Raw genomic sequence first — 19,621 nt, forward strand, 5'->3', positions numbered from 1 at the left:
TCTAGACTTGAAATGTAGAGGAGAGATAAAACAGTTCTTGTCTAATTAAATGCTACTTGTAACACTAATTCATGGCATAATGAATCCCAAATGTGTGTGTTCTTCTTTTTCAGTTATGGAAAAAACTAGTTTTGATAATCAATTTTGCAGATAAATGGATTTTAAGTTCTTAATACCCTTGGCCACCTTTACTCCTACGTATTCATTTATCATCCCTTTGTAGCAACATAGTGTAGTAAATTGAAATAACAAATTTTTAAAAAAAAGTGTTTTAGCACTTTGTTAAACTTGTTTGTTGGTTTTCATTATGCTTTCATCTTTTTTTTTTCTTATTTGTTTTGTACCAGTCTTTCAGTCCCAATGTTACCTCCTGCGAGCATCTTCACATCAACTCATTATCTTCTCCCATGTGCTTTGTACAACTGTCTGGTTTCGTTTTTCTGTAGGAATTCCTTTTCTGTTTTGTGGCTCTTCTGGTGCAGGTGGCTTCCAGTGGTGCCTGGCAGTTTCTTACTGAGAAACTTGCAGCAATAGAAGCAAGCAGGTAGAACCAGAGCCCTGGGAACTGCAGCTACTGTTAGGTGGGCATGACCCTGGAGTTGGTAGTGGAAAGCTAATATAATGCAGCTGAGTAGGGCCTCTCTCATTGTGTTGTTTTTCTACCCACAGCAAAAATATACAGAAGTGGCACAAGACTGCACAAAGGCTGTTGAGCTTAATCCTAAATATGTAAAAGCTCTCTTCAGACGTGCGAAGGCTCATGAGAAGCTAGACAATAAGAAGGAATGTTTAGAAGGTGAGTGTCTCTTGACATGTATACTTAAAAGTGGAATTAGTTCAGGCGTTTTGGAGATGGTAACTTATGGGATTGTTTTGTTTTTACTTCTGTAACTACAGTAATACAGAATTATTTATTTAAACCATTCATAGCTACTGCAAATACATTTTCTTCTCTTGTAAGAAGAAACCTTTTCCCATTTTTCAAGCTGTCATCTGCTTACATGTGAAATAACTGCTGAGAAATTGATGTTACTGTAGCCATTCAAGGTATTCTTTTTCCAGGAAACTCCCTAAACTTTAGAATAGAATTTGTCTAACATGCTGAGTGTATAACCCAGACAATAGTCATTCTGCTTACATACAGTAAACACACTTTTTTTGCTGTTTGTTTTAGAGAAACGGTACTACTACAGAAACCAAGGTGTTTGTGGAGGTGGAGGTACATGGTCAGAAACAAGAGTATTACAGTCATTTAAATGCATTTGGCAGGTATTAAAGGGAAAACAGCTTCAGTAACATTTCATTCTGATGTATAACTGTTAAGGAAAATTGGAACAGGTTTAACCTTTTTTTTTTTAATATTAACACTATGTATTTGGCAAAAACTACTGTGTCAAATCCTTCCAAATACTATTCCTAACAGAATATATTTCGAAGTGTGAGGAAGATGTGACTGAGAATTCATGGAAAATTAAGGAGAACTACAGGTCAGGTGTGTTGTCTGAGAGCCATTTTGAACTAAGGGACACTGCTTGAAAGGACCCATTTAAATTTCATCAAGTGAAATCATTGCTGCTGATGTAAGATTAAAAGGCAAATGGAATTTTCAGCTGTGCTCGTTATCAAAGAAGGACAGAAGATAAGGCAATGCTCTGATTGGCAAACCTAACTGTTAAATTAATTTCATTATATGTAACAGCTAAGAACTAGGTCTGCTAAATTAGAAGTTAAATAAGCTGTGGAAATTTTATTTATCTATCTATTTATTTATGTGCTGGCAGAATGCCTTTCTGCCCTGTAAGACCATAGTGACTAGAAAAGGACTACTTCGGTCATTTGTTATAGTCCTTTGCAATCATTAATTAACTAACAGCGGCACTTTGGGTGGTATAATAAAATCTAAACCTCGTGTAGTTGCAATAAGCTGGCAGATGATAAAAGCCCCAAGAAAGATCGTGTCCCTGCCATAGTAGGATAGCTTTTAAATGTAACTCCTTTTTAATGTTTGTAGCAGTGATGTTTGTAGCAATTATTTTAAACCTTGATTTGTGTTTGATTTTTAGCTTGGATTTTTCAGATCTGAAAATTACTTACCTTTTTTGAACTACACTGGTTTTCTAATACAATACCGCTTTTACCTGCCAACCGCATACGGCCAGTAAAATCCCAGGACTAGGGTATGTCCATATAGTGGAGGAACGCAAAACCAAATAAAACCACAAAACATCCCCCACCACCAGCAAGAATGCCCTCCAGTAATCCCTGGTAGTATAATTTGGGAAAACGTTGCTGCTTCACCCAAGTCCAGGCACTAGTTTACATCTGCCTGCTTTAGGCAAACCATGTCTGCTAAGATCATATAGCACGGTATTACTGCACACTTTCACGCTCTTTCTGGGTGTAGCATGTTTTCCCGGGGACTCCAATGTTCTTGACTATACCAGCCAGAGTTGTGGGGAGATTCTGTGTAAATGATGGCATAATAGTACCTATAGCAGTGTAGAATTACAGTAACTATGCTAAAACTCCAGCGTAAAATACTTGCTTTTCAAGTGTATTCACAGTGTTTGAATTTCAAGTCCAAACTCTGTTCATCTTCACTGATGCTTAAGTGAAAATTAAACAGGAAAAATCAGTAGTAGTATTGCATTAACTAGAAGACCCATAGAATAATGTTAATTTACCATAAGAGCACATTTCACACTGCAAAGCATGATTTGGGCAGCAATGGGTTAAGATTTGCAGAGGTGTCTATGTGTGAATGAAAGTGATGTGATATGGGCTAGCACTTTAAATGGGCCAACAAGGTATTTCTGTTACACTTGCTCCATTCCAAAGTCCCAGAGGTGAGCAGAAAAATTTGAGATATAATACGGGAAGATTTCTTAAACTGAGGAAGAAGCAAGATATGATGGGACTGAATGTGAATTTTCAAAATAGAAAATTAGGATCAGTCCCAGAAGAGAAGCTGTCTTAGCACTTTTGATGCAAACATAATATGAACATAATTGCTGTCCTCAAAGTTTCAAAATGGTGAAAGTCCCTGCTGGAGGTAGACATTTTCACTGTTCATCTAAGCATGTTTGTCTCTAGATAAAAATAAGTGTAACTTCTTTCATTCAGTGTCACGAAGTCCTTTTATCACAAGATCATTTTGGATGCAAATTTGCGTCTTGGAAAACATGGTAAATACAGCGAACTGGAAACAGAGGTTTTTACCCTGAAGAGGACATGTACTAGTTTTGCAGTGACTCACTGTAACAATGGCACATGTTAGTGTACTCCAGTGACTAACAGAATTTGTCTTTAGTCTGACTTTTGTATGTTGTTTCCTAGACGTCACTGCAGTCTGCATTTTAGAAGCCTTCCAAAACCAGCAAAGTATGTTACTAGCTGATAAAGTTCTTAAACTCCTTGGAAAAGAAAAGGCCAAAGAGAAATACAAGGTAGGACTTGTGATATTGCTGACAAATTCTGATTTCACCTGACTGGTTGTTGAAATGTTGATTGTTGGCGTTCTGTCAATTGTAAGCAAGTCACTGTCTTCATCTGCTGAATTGTAAGAATCGACACAAATGGTTTTGTACAAAACTACCATTTTACTGGTGTTGTTTTCCTTTGGGACCTGTCCAAAGTTTTTGAAACCTCAGTAGGGAAAAGAGGTCTATTTCTACTGATTGTTTGCCTTTAATAATCAAATTTTTTATGACATTCAGGAGACACCCTAAGTTGGTGTGCTGCCCTACATGGGGCTTTTCTGGACTTGCAACATAATGGAAACAGGACATGTTGGAACAGCAGTAACCAAATTTTCAGTTGCACATCAGGTGGTTGAGTCAGGTATGTGTGTTGAGATAGGAAGATTTATAAATAATAGTTGAGAATATGTAAAAATGTTGGTTCCATTCATAATGAATAGCTTAAAATGAGAAGGAGGATGATTGAAGACTTGTCCCCACAAGTTATTCTTGGTTTTATAAATAGAAATTTCATGTAGGAAAGATTAAGTTGACACCAGAATTCCTAAGTTTTAGAAAGGGGCAAAATAATACAGTTTTAAGGTTGTGGTTTGTGTTTGGTTTTTTTTGTTGGACTTTTTTTGTTTGTTTTGATTTGGTTTGGTTTTCTTTTAAAAAGAATAAGAGAAGCAAAAAAGCATTGCTTAAAAAAAAAAATGATGCAGTGCAAAGTCACATCTTTTTATTAGTGGTCAGACTTCCTGATTCTGTCTTGAAAAATATGCCTTCATCTCCCAACTGCCACAGATTACTCGTGGCATTCAGTTGCAGGCTGTTTCTGTTCTATTTCTGTAAATAGGTGCTCATACTTGTACTTTACTGTTTTGGCACTCAGTTGTCTTTGTGTTAATGTTTGGAAACTGCAGAAAAGAGACCTATGGAAATGTAGGGGTAGCCAGGAGCAGTCATTTTAAGTGGCTGTAGGTTTACAAAAAAGTTGGGACAGACGTTACAACATTTTTGCTTGTTATTAAATCATTCCTGCCTTGTTTTTGTGACAGTCGTTGAAGTACTGAACTCAGTGTTGGTTTTGAGATGCTGAATTTCTTTCCTGTAGAACCTCAAATAAAGCTGTGATGTTGAGCTACCAAAAAATGAATTGTGCTATTAGTGTGGTGGTGGTAGCATCATCAAATAGGTGTGCTTCAACTAGGCAGTATCATGGTGTACCTTAATAAAGAGTTCAGAAGAGTGCATTCAGACTTTTCTTGCAGGAGACATTGAATTATAATTCTTTTGTGCAGTGTTCATTTTGAGCAAGAAATATTTCTTGGATTTTGTACCTGAGAGATGTTACTTCTGGGACTTCAAGTAAAACATGTAGTATCTGGGCCAAGCTCCATGTAGAATTAGGATCTCGCCTCATTAGTCTCCATTGTAGTGATAGACAGCAGCTTCTGTAGGACAAGTTGGAGAACAGGGCAAATTGCCATTCAGAATATTTGAATTCAGGCTCACGGTTAAACTGCCAGCTTGCATTTTCCACCCAATTTCTGTGCACGCATACTACTTTAGTGCCTCTACCCAATGTCTTACGATATCTTAAGAGTCCTCATTTCTAGCCACACGTGCAGAAAGATACTATCTCCCTTCTCGTTTGATTATCTTCACTTTATTTCTACTGGTGATCGGTATTGCATTGTGATCTGAAGCTTAAATAATTCCCAAATGTCAAACTGCCAGATCAAAAATATCAGACTATCAAATGAGATAATGGAAAGTCATACATTGGTTCTTTTATGAGTGATTTTTTTTTTATAGTTGTTTATCCATTTCCATATTTACCGTGTGATCTTGCCATCTAATGACTTGAAATAACATTATTTGTTTCAGAATCGTGAGCCTCTGATGCCCTCACCACAGTTCATTAAATCCTACTTCAGTTCTTTCACAGATGATATAATCTCCCAACCTTTGCTTAAGGGTGAGAAATCAGATGAAGATAAGGATAAGGAGGGAGAGGCTTCTGAAGTAAAAGAAAAGTGAGTACAGTACAGTTGGGAATTGTTTGGTATTGGAATTAAGTTTTCAGTGATTTTGATATTCTGCTCAGTGTTAACTTGCTGTTGGTTTTTATAGTACCTGGCATGGGAAATTCTGTGGTAATAAAGTGAGCCTATGAAATGAGAACAGTATTAAAAATGAAACTTTTATAAAAACTGAGTGGCTAGTTCCAAACTGGAGGTGTCCTTGATCCACTAAACAGAGAAAGGGCACTAAGATTGGGAAGATCTGCAGAATATTTATTACAGTACCATAGTAAAATTTAGGAGATGGGAGGACTGGATGGTGCTGAGTGATGCTTCTGCAGAGAGGAATGTTTTATACTGAGAGAGAGTTTCCAAGAAAGAGAGCAAGTTAGTCTTTGGATTGAAAGGGAGAAGACAATCTAGGAAAAGGGTCTCCGTTAACAAAACAATGAATTTACAGCAACTGAGGCTGAAAGGTGTTGGATCTTTCTGGAACCAAATTGCATATAAATGTGAGGTCTGTTCTGATAAAGAAAAAGCTTCAGCTTTTTTTTTTAAGTGGAGTTTGAGTACCACATAGGTGTTCCTTTAACTTACTATGCTGTTTTCCAGTTTATTTTTGGAAGATATCATTGCTGTCAGTATGGAAACCATTGGTACAACGTTATGATTTTTTTTTTTTTTTAAAAGTAAGACAGACTGTCCTGATGTACAGGCAGATTCACTGAATCCAGGACACTTAGCTGAGGACAAGGCAGTGCTTACTGTCATTTTTGCTGTGAAATCCTTGCTTCAATGTATAAACTGCACATTGCTGGTTTTAATATTTCACTTTTCTGACCTGGAATTCCATCCCAGACCTCTTGTAAGGCAGAGATCATCGCTGTCCTTAATGTGAAAAGAAATTTCAAGGGACAAATGAAGCTCAAGTTCAGGAGCTTTAAAACGTGTTTCTTCTTTATTTCCAATGTCATTTGGGTGTTTTTTGGTCTAAATTGTTTTCAGTCTGTGATGGCTCCATCCAGGAATATTTGTGACTTTACTTACGATGCTGGTGTTGTAACCGAATATGGCAAAAGTTAGTATTTGTTATGAGTTAATGAATAGTCTGAATTGAAATTGCAGTGTTCAGTAAATGCGTGTGTATATACAACTGTTCTTACATCATTTACAGCTCTGGCTATTTGAGAGCAAAACAATATATGGAAGAAGAGAACTATGACAAAATTATCAGTGAAAGCACAAAAGAAATTGAAGCAAAGGGAAAATACATGGCAGAAGCTTTGCTTCTGCGAGCTACTTTCTACTTACTTATTGGCAATGCAAATGCTGCCAAACCAGACCTAGATCAGGTCATCAGCATGGAAGATGCAAATGTGAAGGTAAGAATCTGTCACAGCTGGATTGAAGTTTGGATTGAGAAAATGTAGAAGTTAGATGATAAACTTGCAGTCTAGTTCAAGAGCTTGTTTTTCCAAGTTTTCAGATACTTTAATGGGAGTGTTCTGGTTTGTTTACCACTTTGTCTTTTTATTCCTGACAAATTGTTTTTCAAGGGCTGGTTTATTTTTGAGACAGCTGTGCTAAGTAGTACAAGCTAAAGTACAGAGGAAGTTAAATGAATCGGAGGCTTATCTAGTCTGAAAAATCAGTTCATAAATAAGAGAAAAAACATTAATTGTACTTGCATATTGAACTGCTTCAGAAAATGATGATCTATTTGTAAGCATAGGGAACCTGTCTTCTAAAGGATTTTTGGGGGGTTGAAAATCCACTGAGGTGGAAGCACAGGCTGACATATTTGAAATTAAGCGAGGGAGTTGATCGTTTAGAGTCAATATGAAATTTATTCCTGCTTAGAATGAATGAATTCTGTCAGTGGGAGAAACTAGTCAAATGAAAAATTTACTGTAATTGTAACAAAGCCTTAAATCTGGAGGAATGTTGGAGTGGCTAATGCTTCTTCAAACTCTTTTTTACAGCTCCGAGCTAATGCTCTGATCAAACGAGGAAGTATGTATATGCAGCAGCAGCAACCTGTGCTGTCCACTCAAGACTTTAACATGGCTGCTGATATTGACCCTCAGAATGCAGATGTTTACCACCATCGAGGACAAGTAAGAAACATTAGAGATTTTGTCCCAATACTTGAATATTTCAATTTATACTAAAAGAAAAATAAAGATCAGTACATCATCAGAGACACTTTGTACTGTTTGTGGGAGAAAAACACGAACTCCTAATTTGGAACTCTTGCAGAATAAACACACGGTCTAATTTGCAGGTTCAGGTCAGGCAGAAGCAGTTTATTTCTGTAGCTATAGGAAAGAACACAAATCGATATGAACTCTGACTAAAAAGCACTAGGGGCTTGTATACGTTTACAGCAGATAGACGCTGCTCCATGAAGGGGCCTGATATGGCAGAGCAGCATCTGCACAGAAGGAAACTTTGTTACAGCAGATGTAACATGTGTTCCTGATAACTCGCCATCTGCAACACGGTGGCCTGGACTTGTATCTGTTCAGCTCCTCCCGCTCTGGCTTGTGACACTGCTGTGTCCTTAACTAATTTCTAGGCATAGAAAGGCCTGCTTCCACTGAACGGTAATATAAAAGATGCTGGAAGAAAAAGGAGACACTACCATGTGCAGATATACTAAGTCATATTCATAAGGAAGACTTCCACAGATCAAGTGCCTCTCTCCATGAATTCGTTAGACCTTTTTTGTGCTCAGAAATAAAAATGGCATTACCTGTTGGTTGAAGGGAATGAAAATTTTCTGCAGATTGAAAAATTAGTGTTTTACAGTAGCTTCACAGTAAAGTAAGAGAATGATGAAGTGAGCTCCTCTCTTGTGGAGGCATGAGAATGTTAAAAAAAAAAAAAAAAGTTGAAATGCAAGCTGGGAAAGGCAAAATGTTTTGACATCCAAATAGTCCACAGACATTAACTACAGCAAGGCAAAGCGACTTGAGGAAATATAGCATAGTTTTGGAGACTGGACATAACGCTAAAGCAGTAATGGCAACAGTCTAAAATGCAAGCATTCTCAATCCCTTACACAGGGACATTGCCTTTTTGTGCATGAGGCCAAAGTTTCACTGGTGGCTCTGTTATTTTATGGCAGTGATTTTTAGTCATGGGTTTTGTGGGTTTCTGGGCAGTTCTAAAACTGAACTGGAGATGATATGGGTAACTGATGCTAACTGAATTATCACTTAAGCATCTGAAGCACGGATTAAATACAGAGATAGGATTTTCTTTCATTCTGGCTAGCTGAAAATCCTGCTTGACCAAATTGAAGAGGCTGTGGAAGACTTTGATGAATGTATCCGATTGCGACCCGATTCTGCCTTGGCTCAAGCACAGAAATGTTTCGCCTTGGTAGGTAACATGCTGGTGTTTATCTGGGTGCTTTTTCTTTTTAAAGAACTCTTGAAAACATACTGTGTTTCTCTGTTTTATTCCCATTTATTGGAAAAGTAGGGCAACAAACACCTTGATATCTTTTAATAATAAGGTAAAGAAATAATGAAAACGTTTCTTCAGTTGGAGTAAAGGTTTTCCACTTTCATTTTGCAATGTTTGTTATTCAAACAGTAGGTCATCACTTCTGTTTTGCGGTAGAGGAACGCAAATCTTTGCTCTAATTTTATCACATAAAATTGATTTAAATAAACTCTCAATGTTGTGGAAAATTGTCTTCAATAAATTGAAAGCAAACTTTCAAGCTAGTACAATGCCTCTGCGTGCAGGAATCTTCTGAGAACAGCTTTGCATGGTGTGAACAAGGAGGAAATCTAGGCTTGGAATTTCTAGGCTTTTGAAATAGAGGGAGGCTATTGGTAACTATCAGGCCTTATGGCTTCCTTCTTTCACCTTTCTCCTCTCCAAGTCCACTCTACCAGAGACTTGGACACATGGTAGGTTCCTAAGAACAGATTTGGTAGAACATACAGGCATGTCGTATTGTGGAAGCTGTAATTGTTGTGATGCATGCATGTCTTGGGGAAGTGGGTGGAGGTCTGAAGAGGTGCTTTTTTTTTCCTTGTGCGGTTGTTTCATTTTTTTTTTCTTTTTTTTCCTTTTTCTGTCTTGAATAGTATCGCCAAGCTTATACAGGAAATAATCCTTTGCCTGTGCAAGTAGCCATGAAAGGCTTTGAAGATGTCATAAAAAAATTTCCGAAGTGTGCTGAAGGCTATGCACTCTATGCTCAGGTACATTTTTCTCTGTCTTAAAGAAAATGTTGTATTTTCTTGCACCTTTTATCTTGGATAGCATACATTTCTTCAAATAATATATGAAGATCTTTGAGAATAAATTCTGAGATAACACATGCTGTCTTTAATAAGCTACCTGAATTTATGGGTATGAGTGTTTTGGGGTAGAGAGGAATTGGGGGATAAGAATATAAGTGATGAGTGTCAGGGGTGGTGGTTATTAGGAGACAGAGGTCTGGCATACACCTTCCCCCTGAATTCCTGCATGTGTGTGGTATCTCACTTGATGGACGTCAGGGATTCTCTAGGTAATTGGGGAGTTAAATGTATGGAACTAGGGTAACAGTTTTGTTCTGCTACAAATGCCATATACTGGTCAAGCAGAGTTTAGTACAAATCTTCAGAGTACACTTGAAACGGGAGACTGTCACTTTTTCTCCTAGAAAACATACTGCTGGTTCTAGTGTGAAGCATGCGGTGTTCTGGTTTTAAGTAGGTAGGCCGTATGGATCCATTTCTTCTTTTGAAAGAAGTATATTTGAAAAAGGAAGAAGTTGAGATGTACAGGTACAGAGTTCTTAGAGCAGTTTTTACTTGGAGTACGCTTACCATGTTGCTTGTGGATCTCCCACTGCAGATGGTACTGTGATCAGTAATTTTTGCACTTAAAGCCTAGCAGCTTTCTTCTACAAAGCCTCAATTCTGAAACTTAACTCTGGCAACTGGTGTGCCTAGCCTGCCTTTCAATAAGATAGCTATATTCAATCTCACATCATGAATATAGTTTTAATTAGTGTTACAACAACTAGCCTAGTGCGGAGCACATGTTTTGGTTGCGTATTGACATATAGGCTTCTCTTTTGATGCAGGCACTAACTGATCAACAGCAGTTTGGCAAGGCTGATGAAATGTATGATAAATGCATTGACCTTGAGCCAGACAATGCCACTACATATGTTCATAAAGGGTATGTATTGAGTTTGCAATCTTTTTGGTCAAGAGCAGTAGGACGTTTAGATGAATAAACCCTAATTGAATGTTTGTATTTGGGAGTTTAGCCAGGAGAAATAACCATGTGAAAACAGCTTAGTGCTGTTAAATGTACTTCTATAGTTTCTCTTGACTAAACTGTAAATTAAGTTTCAGTAAAGTTTTATTAGTGTTCATTCCTAATTCAGTATCTACTTGAAGTACATGACTCTTACTTTTGCCCCATTTAATTTAAGCTTGGTGCTGAAATTTTCTCTTTTGTAAAACAACTTGTAGCAAGTTGTCTTGAGAGGAATTTGTCTTTAGACTCATAAACTGTTAACATAGCTTATTGAAAATGACTTTCACATATACATTTTTTAAGAGCAGTGAAATTACTGTTGACCTTGCATTAGGAATTAGAAACATTTGGGATCTATTTTTGGCTTGCATGATCTTGGTTACGGGAGGAATATGTGAAGTTTGTTCTAAATTTTCTCTTTTTCTTCCAGTTTACTTCAGCTCCAGTGGAAGCAAGATTTAGACAAAGGGTTAGAACTCATAAGCAAGGCCATTGAGATCGATAACAAATGTGATTTTGCATATGAAACCATGGGAACGATTGAAGTGCAAAGGTAATGTTGAATTGCAGTCTTCAGAGTTCTTAGTTACTTTTGAAATTATAGCAGTCCTTTGGATTTCCCCATGAATCTTAAGCTTTTTGTAAGATCTTCTCCCCAGTGCTGTGCGAGGTCAGCTCTTACCCAAAATCCTGACTTATTTTCTGTAACTCTTAAGGAAGGCCTGCCTTTCTCTATGGCATAATTTTGCTTTATGATACGATAAGTTCCCATGTTTGCCAATTTCTAACTTACTGGACAGCATGCAGATGAGTCTGTCTGTGTTTAAATACATCCCTTCTGCATTTGAAATTACTTCCTTAATCATTACATCATTACTAGTGTATCTAATGTAGCCAGTAAACATACCTTACTGGACCTTTTGTACTGAGGATCCTGAGCTATAATCTGAAGCCTGACCATTGGGGTTTAATCATAGAATCATAGGGTTGGAAGGGACCTCTGGAGATCATCTAGTCCAACCCCCCTGCCAGACCAGGGTCATCTTAGAGCAGGTTGCACAGGAACACGTCCAGGCGGGTTTGGAATGTCTCCAGAGTTGGAGACTCCACCACCTTTCTGGGCAGCCTGTTCCAGTGCTCCATCACCCTCAAAGTAAAGAAGTTCCTCCTTATGTTTAAGTGGAACTTCCTATGCTCAAGTTTGTGCCCATTACCTCTTGTCCTGTCACTGGGCACCACTGAAAAGAGCCTGGCCCCATCCTCCTGACACCCACCCTTTAAGTATTTATAAGCGTTGATAAGGTCCCCCCTCAGCCGTCTTTTTTCCAGACTGAAGAGACCCAAATCCCTCAGCCTTTCTTCATAAGAGAGGTGTTCCAATCCCCTCATCATCTTGGTAGCCCTTTGCTGCACCTTCTCTAGCAGTTCCCTGTCCTTCTTGAACTGGGGAGCCCAGAACTGGACACAGTACTCCAGATGCGGCCTCACCAAGGCAGAGTGAGGGGGAGGATGACCTCCCTGGACCTGCTGGCCACACTCTTCTTGATGCACCCCAGGATGCCATTGGCCTTCTTGGCCACGAGGGAACATTGCTGGCTCATGGTCACCTTGTTGTCCACCAGGACTCCCAGGTCTCTTTCCACCGAGGTGCTCTCCAGCAGGTCAGCCCCCAACCCGTACTGGTGCGTGGGGTTATTCCTCCCCAGGTGCAGCACCCTACACTTGCCCTTGTTGAATTTCATAAGGTTCCTCTCTGCCCAACTCTCCAGCCTGTCCAGGTCTCTCTGTATGGCGGCACAGCCTTCCGGTGTGTCAGCCACCCCCCCAGCTTTGTGTCATCGGCAAACTTGCTGAGGGTGCACTCGATCCCCTCATCCAGGTCATTGATGAATATATTGAAGAGGACTGGACCCAGTACTGACCTCTGGGGAACACCACTCCTCACTGACCTCCAACTAGACTCTGCGCCCCTAATCACTACCCTCTGAGGTCTGTCTTTCAACCAGTTATCTATCCACCTTACTGTCCGTTCATCTAACCCACTCTTCCTAAGCTTCCCTATGAGGATGCTGTGGGAGATCGTGTCAAACGCCTTGCTTAAGTCAAGGTAGACCACATCTACCATCCTCCCCTCATCTATCCATCCAGTCACGCCATCGTAGAAGGCTATCAGATTAGTCAGACATGATTTCCCCTTGGTGAATCCATGTTGAGTACTTCTGATAGCTTTCTTTTCCTCCACATGCCTTGAGATGACATCCAGAACGAGCTGTTCCATCATCTTTCCAGGGATGGAGGTGAGGCTGACCGGCCTGTAGTTCCCCGGGTCCTCCTTCTTGCCTTTTTTGAAGACTGGAGTGACATTGGCTTTCGCCCAGTCCTCAAGCAGCTTGGCTGGTCTCCAGGACCTTTCAAAGATGATGGAGAGTGGCCCAGCAATGACTTCTGCCAGCTCCCTCAGCACTCTCAGGTGCATCCCATCAGGGCCCATGGACTTGTGAATATCTAATTGACCTAACTGATCCTTCACTCAATCAACTTGGAAGGAACTCGGTCTTCCTCTTTCCCTGTTACTTTCTCCAAAGCCTGGGTCTCCTGAGGGCTGGGCTGAGCAGTAAAGACCGAAGCAAAGAAGGCATTCAGTAACTCTGCCTTCTCCGCATCCTCCATCACCATGGCTCCTGTCTCATTCAACAGTGGGCCCACAACTTCTCTGGTCTTCCTTTTGCTTCCAATATACTTGTAGAAGCCCTTCCTGTTAAGCTTGACATCCCTGGCCAGGTTTAATTCCAGGGCGGCCTTGGCTTTCCTTGTTTCATCCCTGCACGCTCTGGCGGCATTCCTGTAACCCTCCCAAGGGGTCAGTCCGTTCTTCCACTTACTGTAGACCTCCTTCTTCCACTTGAGCTTTTTCAGAAGCTCCCTGCTCAACCATGCAGGTCTCCTGCGTCCCTTCGCTGATTTCTTTCTCTTAGGGATGCACCGATCCTGAGCTTGGAGGAAGTGGTCTTTGAATACCAGCCAGCTTTCTTGAGCCTCTTTGCCTTCCAGAGCCCTAGCCCACGGGATCTCTCCAAGCAGTTTCTTGAAGAGGTCAAAGTTAGCCCTCCTGAAATACAAGGTTGTAGTTTTACTTCTTGTTGTTTTGTGCGTAGTTCCCATGATCCTGAACTCTATCATTTCATGATCACTACAACCTAGGGTGCCCCCTACCTTAATGTCCTCCACCAGTCCCTCTGTGTTTGTCAGTACCAGGTCCAGAAGTGCTCCTCTCCTTGTTGCCTCCTGCACCACCTGTGTCAAAAAGTTATCATCAACGCACTGGAGGAGCCTCCTGGACTGTGCATGCCTGGCTGTGTGGACTTCCCAGCAGATATTGGGGTGATTGAAGTCCCCCATTAGAACCAAGGCCTGCGATTGTGAGGCTACCTTCAGCTGTCTGTAGAAAGCCTCATCAGCTTCCCCATCCTGATCAGGTGGCCTGTAATAAACACCCACAACAGTGTCCCTCATATTTGCCTGCCCCTTAATCCTTACCCATAAGCTCTCAACCCTCTCTTCATCCGCCCCTGGTGAGAGCTCGATGCATTCCAAATGCTCTCTCACATAGCACCACGCCTCGCTGGTCTGTCTTTCCTGAAAAGAACGTAGCCATCCATGACAGCATTCCAGTCATGTGAGCTGTCCCACCACGTCTCAGTAATTGCAATGAGATCGTGGCCCTGCAACCGCACACAGATCTCCAGCTCTTCCTGCTTATTCCCCGTGCTGCGTGCATTGTGTATAAGCATTTCAGAGAGGGAGTCGTGTGTGTAGTTTTGACTCTTGAGATGTGGTGTGCCTTCTGGCTTTCAGAAATACTGGCACACCGGCCCACGAGCGCTGAGCAACTACGCCCTGGCACCGCACCAGCAAGCCCAGTACCGTCCCCACCCCCCTTCAAATAATGCCAACATGACTGCAGTTTCCACACTCACAGGGTAGAGAGGAAAGACTAACACTGTTCTGTAACTGCATATTGTGTTACAGTTGGGCAAAAGTTTGGGGTGTAGCTGAGAGTATAGTAGAGTCTCTTTTTATGTGTCTAGCCCATCAAAAAGGCAGATGATTAAACTGCTGCCATCAGAAATTTTGCAAGCATTTCCTATTTAAATAATGTGAGCTCTTGTCTTTGCTAGTTTTCCTCTTAAGTATACAAACTCTTTTCAGGGGAGATGAGAGTTCATTTAATTGTCCCAGTATTATCTTTGTAGTAAACTTGGTGCCCTGTGGAGAATATTTTACCCCTTACTACCACCCGTGGGGGCTCTCAGGAGGAAGGCTGTTAAACAGCTGTCCTAGTTGCTTAGGCTTGGTAACAACTCCTCTCAGTTTGCTTATCATCATCGTCACAAGTTCTTGTGGTGGTTCCTCCTGAAGTCCATTTAAGCTGTTAGTAGTGGAGAATGTAAGTCCTGAAGGAAAAAAAGATGCTGTAGAGATGAAGATTGCTTTGCCAGTCTTAATTGGACTAATTTTGATTTATTTCAGAGGTAATCTGGATAAAGCCATTGAAATGTTCAACAAAGCTATCAACCTGGCCAAATCTGAAATGGAGATGGCCCACCTCTACTCACTCTGTGATGCTGCCTATGCCCAGACAGAAGTTGCAAAGAAGTATGGATTGAAACCACCAACACTGTAAAGAAATGAGGAGGAAACGACCTTCTAAAGTGAAGTTGCCCACTTCAGCCAGCCCTAAAGACGCTGTTGCAGACCATGTTGAATGGTGGAACTTAGTTTTTTCCCGTTCGTGGTGTTGTCATTTGCTACGTCTGTTAAATGTTTAGGTGTTGTGGGAGTGGTTGTTCAAGGAAGTATGCAGTGTTGCATCTTGTTCCTTCTGCAGCGAAAACCTTGAAGCGTGTTTAAGGGAAATAAAGTTGCAGGGGAACAAAAGGAAGATATTTTGGCCATGCAAATAAAAACTTCACACTGGTTCATTTGGGGTGACTATGTTGTGGGCGATTTTTGCTTTATCAAAGAATATTACAGCATGTGGGTTTTTTTCCTGTTGATTTTAAAGGTAATACTAGTCAGTGCTGTAAAATAGGTTTCTTTTTTATATGCAATTAATCCTTGAGGGTTGATTTTAATTTTGCAAAAAGGAAAAAATTAATTTTCAAACTGTTTAATAATAGAGGGGTTTTTTTAAGTCAGTAGATGTGGAGAGAATCCCTGTAAATATATGCAAGCATGCACAATCTTCACTTAAAGCCCTTCCCACCCTCTGCATAACGTACTTAGAAATAGTCCTGTGGCAGCTATTAGGAAATTAATTTGATAGCCCTTATCTTTACCCCGGAAAGCCCTGGCATACTGTGCAGGAGAGCTGGTACACAGGTTGGCTGGGGAAAGAGGTCAGGCGAGGCTGCTTCAGTGGAGACTTTACTGGAAGAAAGGCTGTGTTCCTCTGCAGCAGTCCTTATGTGAATGTCACAGGAAATTGTTCTGAAGGGTTCAGAGGGGCTTTCAAGAACAGAAAGCACCGCTGGGAGTAGAGCTGCCAAGGTAAGGTCATGCTTGCATATAATCTTTGTAATATCTGATGCTCTTGCTTCAATGTAACTGCTAATAGACAGTCTAAATTCTCCTCAGTCTCTAGGGGCTGCTGCGTTCTGATCTGCTCCTTGTAATAGCCCTTTGCAGGATTAAGTGAGATAAGGAACAAAGCATAGGCTAAAACTTCAAATAACGGATCTAGACTCTGTAATGGTTTCCTTGTTCTTTAGACCCTGTCTAGTCCAAGATTACAAATACTGTAGGAAGGAAGCAACTGTTCTGCAAATAGCAGACTGGCAAGTTATTAAATACTAATATCAACTGTCTTCCTCTAGCTCGGAACTTCTCAGAGGGCTGTCTTGCTTTAGTCAGTCCATCTTGCCTCTCCCTGGATTCATGTGGCTGGATAAACCTCATGCAAATACTTAACTGATGTAGCTTAATTTACCATACACTAATTTGGGCTTCTTCCCATCCTGAAATCATAGATTTGCTTGTGCTGAATTGTCTAATGTATTTCATCTCTTAAAGAAATTAACTGTGCTGTGGTCAAACTGTCTTGTTCTCTAGTTGTGCCAGCTTCTAGCAGCAGCTTGTATTTTCAACTTGACCTTCCTTTCTCCCAGCAACTACAGTTGAGAATTCAAGTGGTGGAGAGTAGACACAGAGCTCTAATGGTTCTATTTTAGCTAGCTCAGTAGGTGATCTGAAATCATAGCGTTCGTGTAGAACTGAAGGCATTGGAAGGTACTGGCAGCTTCTAAGGGCACTGCACATAACAAGTGTCAAACGTCTTCTGGAACTTCCAGTCTCTGCATCAATTACCCGAGAACAAAAACATGCCGGACTGGCTGATGTGTCCTGTTCTCCCAAGGAGTTTTTATTCGCATGGCCTTATTTACATTGGCATTTTCTCCTCTTCACCCTCCCTGTACCCCATTCCTTACCCCACCCAATCAATTAAGGGAAAAAAAGCATGTGCTGTCGAATACTAGCATTCCAAATCATCACAGACTTTTGCCTGGTCTTGAACTAGTTTGAAACTGCACTGAAAGGATGCATTGTCTGTAATTTTTTTTTTTTTTTGTAAATGACGTATCACCTGTAAACTGAAAAAAAATAAATATTACCTTCAAGTACCTCTCTCTGACATGTATAACAACAGGTTTTGATGAAAGTGTTCTCTGCAGTGGTGCTCTCTGTGCTTATTTGAGGAAGAACTAATAACGACTGACTCCCTGTCATCTTCTCTCACTTCAACTTTTAAGAAAAAGTGAAGAGATATGTAATTAACAAGTCTTATATCTGATGGCTTCCCTCACCCACAGAGGTATGATCTTGAGAGCTGGAGACTACAGGGGAAGAACTCCAGCCAGGAAAGCTGGGAATCTGAGTAGCTGACACCCTGCTAATGTGCATATGCGAGTGGATCCCTTTAGTGAAGGGGATTTTCTTTTTAAAGGGCTGATATAGCGTGCATGTGAACTTTGAGAAAAGCTTTCTTTAGTAGGGATCAACAGCTGAAGTGAACCAAGTATTACTGCTATTTAAAAAAAATATAAATTGTTGAAATAACATAAGAAGCTAGTACTAAAGAGTTGGATAAAACTGGTGTATCCTAGAGATTCTGTGAAGTCGCTTGCACACATAGTTGTCTTGCATCTTAATTCTGATCATGTAAAATCCTAGTTGTTCATGTTAGAGACAAGTTTGCTGGAATGGAGATTAGCAATTGTGACTTGAATCTAGGATCTAATTGCAGATGGAAAATGAAGAGGGAACTAACATATACTAAAGAGTTGTACTGTAACTTATTCTGGAACTATTAAGAGCAGCTTAGACGCAGCTTTAACCAGGCTCCCCAGCCGCAGGGGTAATAACACTGCCCCATACAACAGGCATTACTGTGTTTTCTGTCATTTCTTTTAAAAGAATTTAAACTCTGGCAGGCTGAAATTCTGGCGCTAGTTCAGAGCTGTTTAGTGGCTGGTTTTCTATACTTGCAGAATACTGGTGCATATGTATAATACGGATACTTTAAGTGCCTGTTTTCTACCAACACAGAGATTGAGTATTGACTGCTTTAAGCATTACCTAGCTGAAAACTGATTGTGTACTTTTTGCACTGAAACGCCCAAAAATTCAGAGTCCCATTTGTATCACTTCAGAGTGGATTGCACTGGTGACCCCTAAATCATCCCACTAAAACAAGGTGCTTAGATGTTGCCCTGACAGACTGAAGAGGACTGAGCTGGTGTCACCTCTTCAGCTGAGTTCACCAAAGTCACTTGCTACAGATTTTCATCCCTTCTCTCCATTTGGGATTCCAGGGGCAGAGGGCCCAGGCCATGGATTCCGTTGTCTGTTGCAGACTGCACTTTGTGTTTTTAAAATTAAGTGGTCAGCCCTTGAGAATCCTGCTCTACTTTAATCCTCCAAAGGTAGTATTTAGTTCCTGCTCTGCTGCATGTTAAACTAGTGTAGAGAGGAGAGGGAAAGACAGATGGAGTAGTTTAGAAGAATGGATGTATAATAGTTTCTATGATTTAGAAGTTGGAGCCCAGTGATGGCCATCTTGGATGCCAATTGTTGAGTATGTGGGAGGCATTAATCTAATGCAGGAGACTTGACTCAAATGGTAAATTGTTAATTTTTTTTATATTTATTTTTCAACAAATAAATCTTCATTTCACCTTATGCTCTGTGGCTTGTTTCTTAAGAGTTCCAGTACAGTATGCGCACCAAAATGCAGGGAAAAGTACAGACCAAGAAAGGCCTGCTGGAATAGATAATGCCACTGAGTGGCATGATTAATAATCAGTTTGTTAGTTTCTTCATCATGAGCAATGAAGTAAGGAGTATTTCCCATGCAGCTGATCGGAGTTGGCCTCCAGTAGCAATAATGCATTTAAACACTGAGCAATTCTAGTCCCTGTCATCTGGAAGACTTTGGGCAGAAACAAATGGTGCACAACTTTTCTAACCCTTTTGAGTGACTCCCCTCAGCCTTTTTGGGTGAAGAGGGCCAGGCAGCAGAATTAAAGCCCATTCAGACATTACATTAAGGAAGCAGTATGTAGAGCAAAGGTGTGGTGACATACAAATTCCTTTAATGCAACAGTAACCTGCATCACCTCAGCAATAAACAGGAATTGCAGTAAGGAGAATTTAATACGTACATATTCCCAGCAGGACATGTGAACCAAAACCTGTTACAGATTCTTCTATAGCAGTAGTTCTGTCTGGCAGCTTCTTGCCTTGTCCCCAAGTAGTACAGAGCAGAATTTATCCTTTTTTGCTTAGTGTGTTGAACTT

General features: G+C 40.5%; 1 protein-coding gene across 1 annotated transcript in view; it reads left to right on the forward strand.

Annotated features, from left to right (window-relative positions):
- The window catches only part of TOMM70 (translocase of outer mitochondrial membrane 70), a 28,293-nt gene extending 9,290 nt beyond the window's left edge, over positions 1 to 19,003 (forward strand). Inside the window, exons 3-12 of the mRNA XM_054188374.1 lie at positions 670 to 796; positions 3,337 to 3,446; positions 5,352 to 5,500; positions 6,663 to 6,870; positions 7,471 to 7,605; positions 8,768 to 8,875; positions 9,595 to 9,711; positions 10,584 to 10,681; positions 11,196 to 11,318; positions 15,296 to 19,003. Coding sequence (XP_054044349.1) covers positions 670 to 796; positions 3,337 to 3,446; positions 5,352 to 5,500; positions 6,663 to 6,870; positions 7,471 to 7,605; positions 8,768 to 8,875; positions 9,595 to 9,711; positions 10,584 to 10,681; positions 11,196 to 11,318; positions 15,296 to 15,449 — 1,329 coding nt within the window. The 3' untranslated portion in view covers positions 15,450 to 19,003. The remainder of the gene's footprint in view (positions 1 to 669; positions 797 to 3,336; positions 3,447 to 5,351; positions 5,501 to 6,662; positions 6,871 to 7,470; positions 7,606 to 8,767; positions 8,876 to 9,594; positions 9,712 to 10,583; positions 10,682 to 11,195; positions 11,319 to 15,295) is intronic.
- Positions 19,004 to 19,621: the final 618 nt, after the last annotated feature.

The sequence above is a fragment of the Rissa tridactyla genome, chromosome 1 (assembly GCF_028500815.1).
Source record: "Rissa tridactyla isolate bRisTri1 chromosome 1, bRisTri1.patW.cur.20221130, whole genome shotgun sequence".
Classification (NCBI taxonomy): Eukaryota; Metazoa; Chordata; class Aves; order Charadriiformes; family Laridae; genus Rissa; species Rissa tridactyla.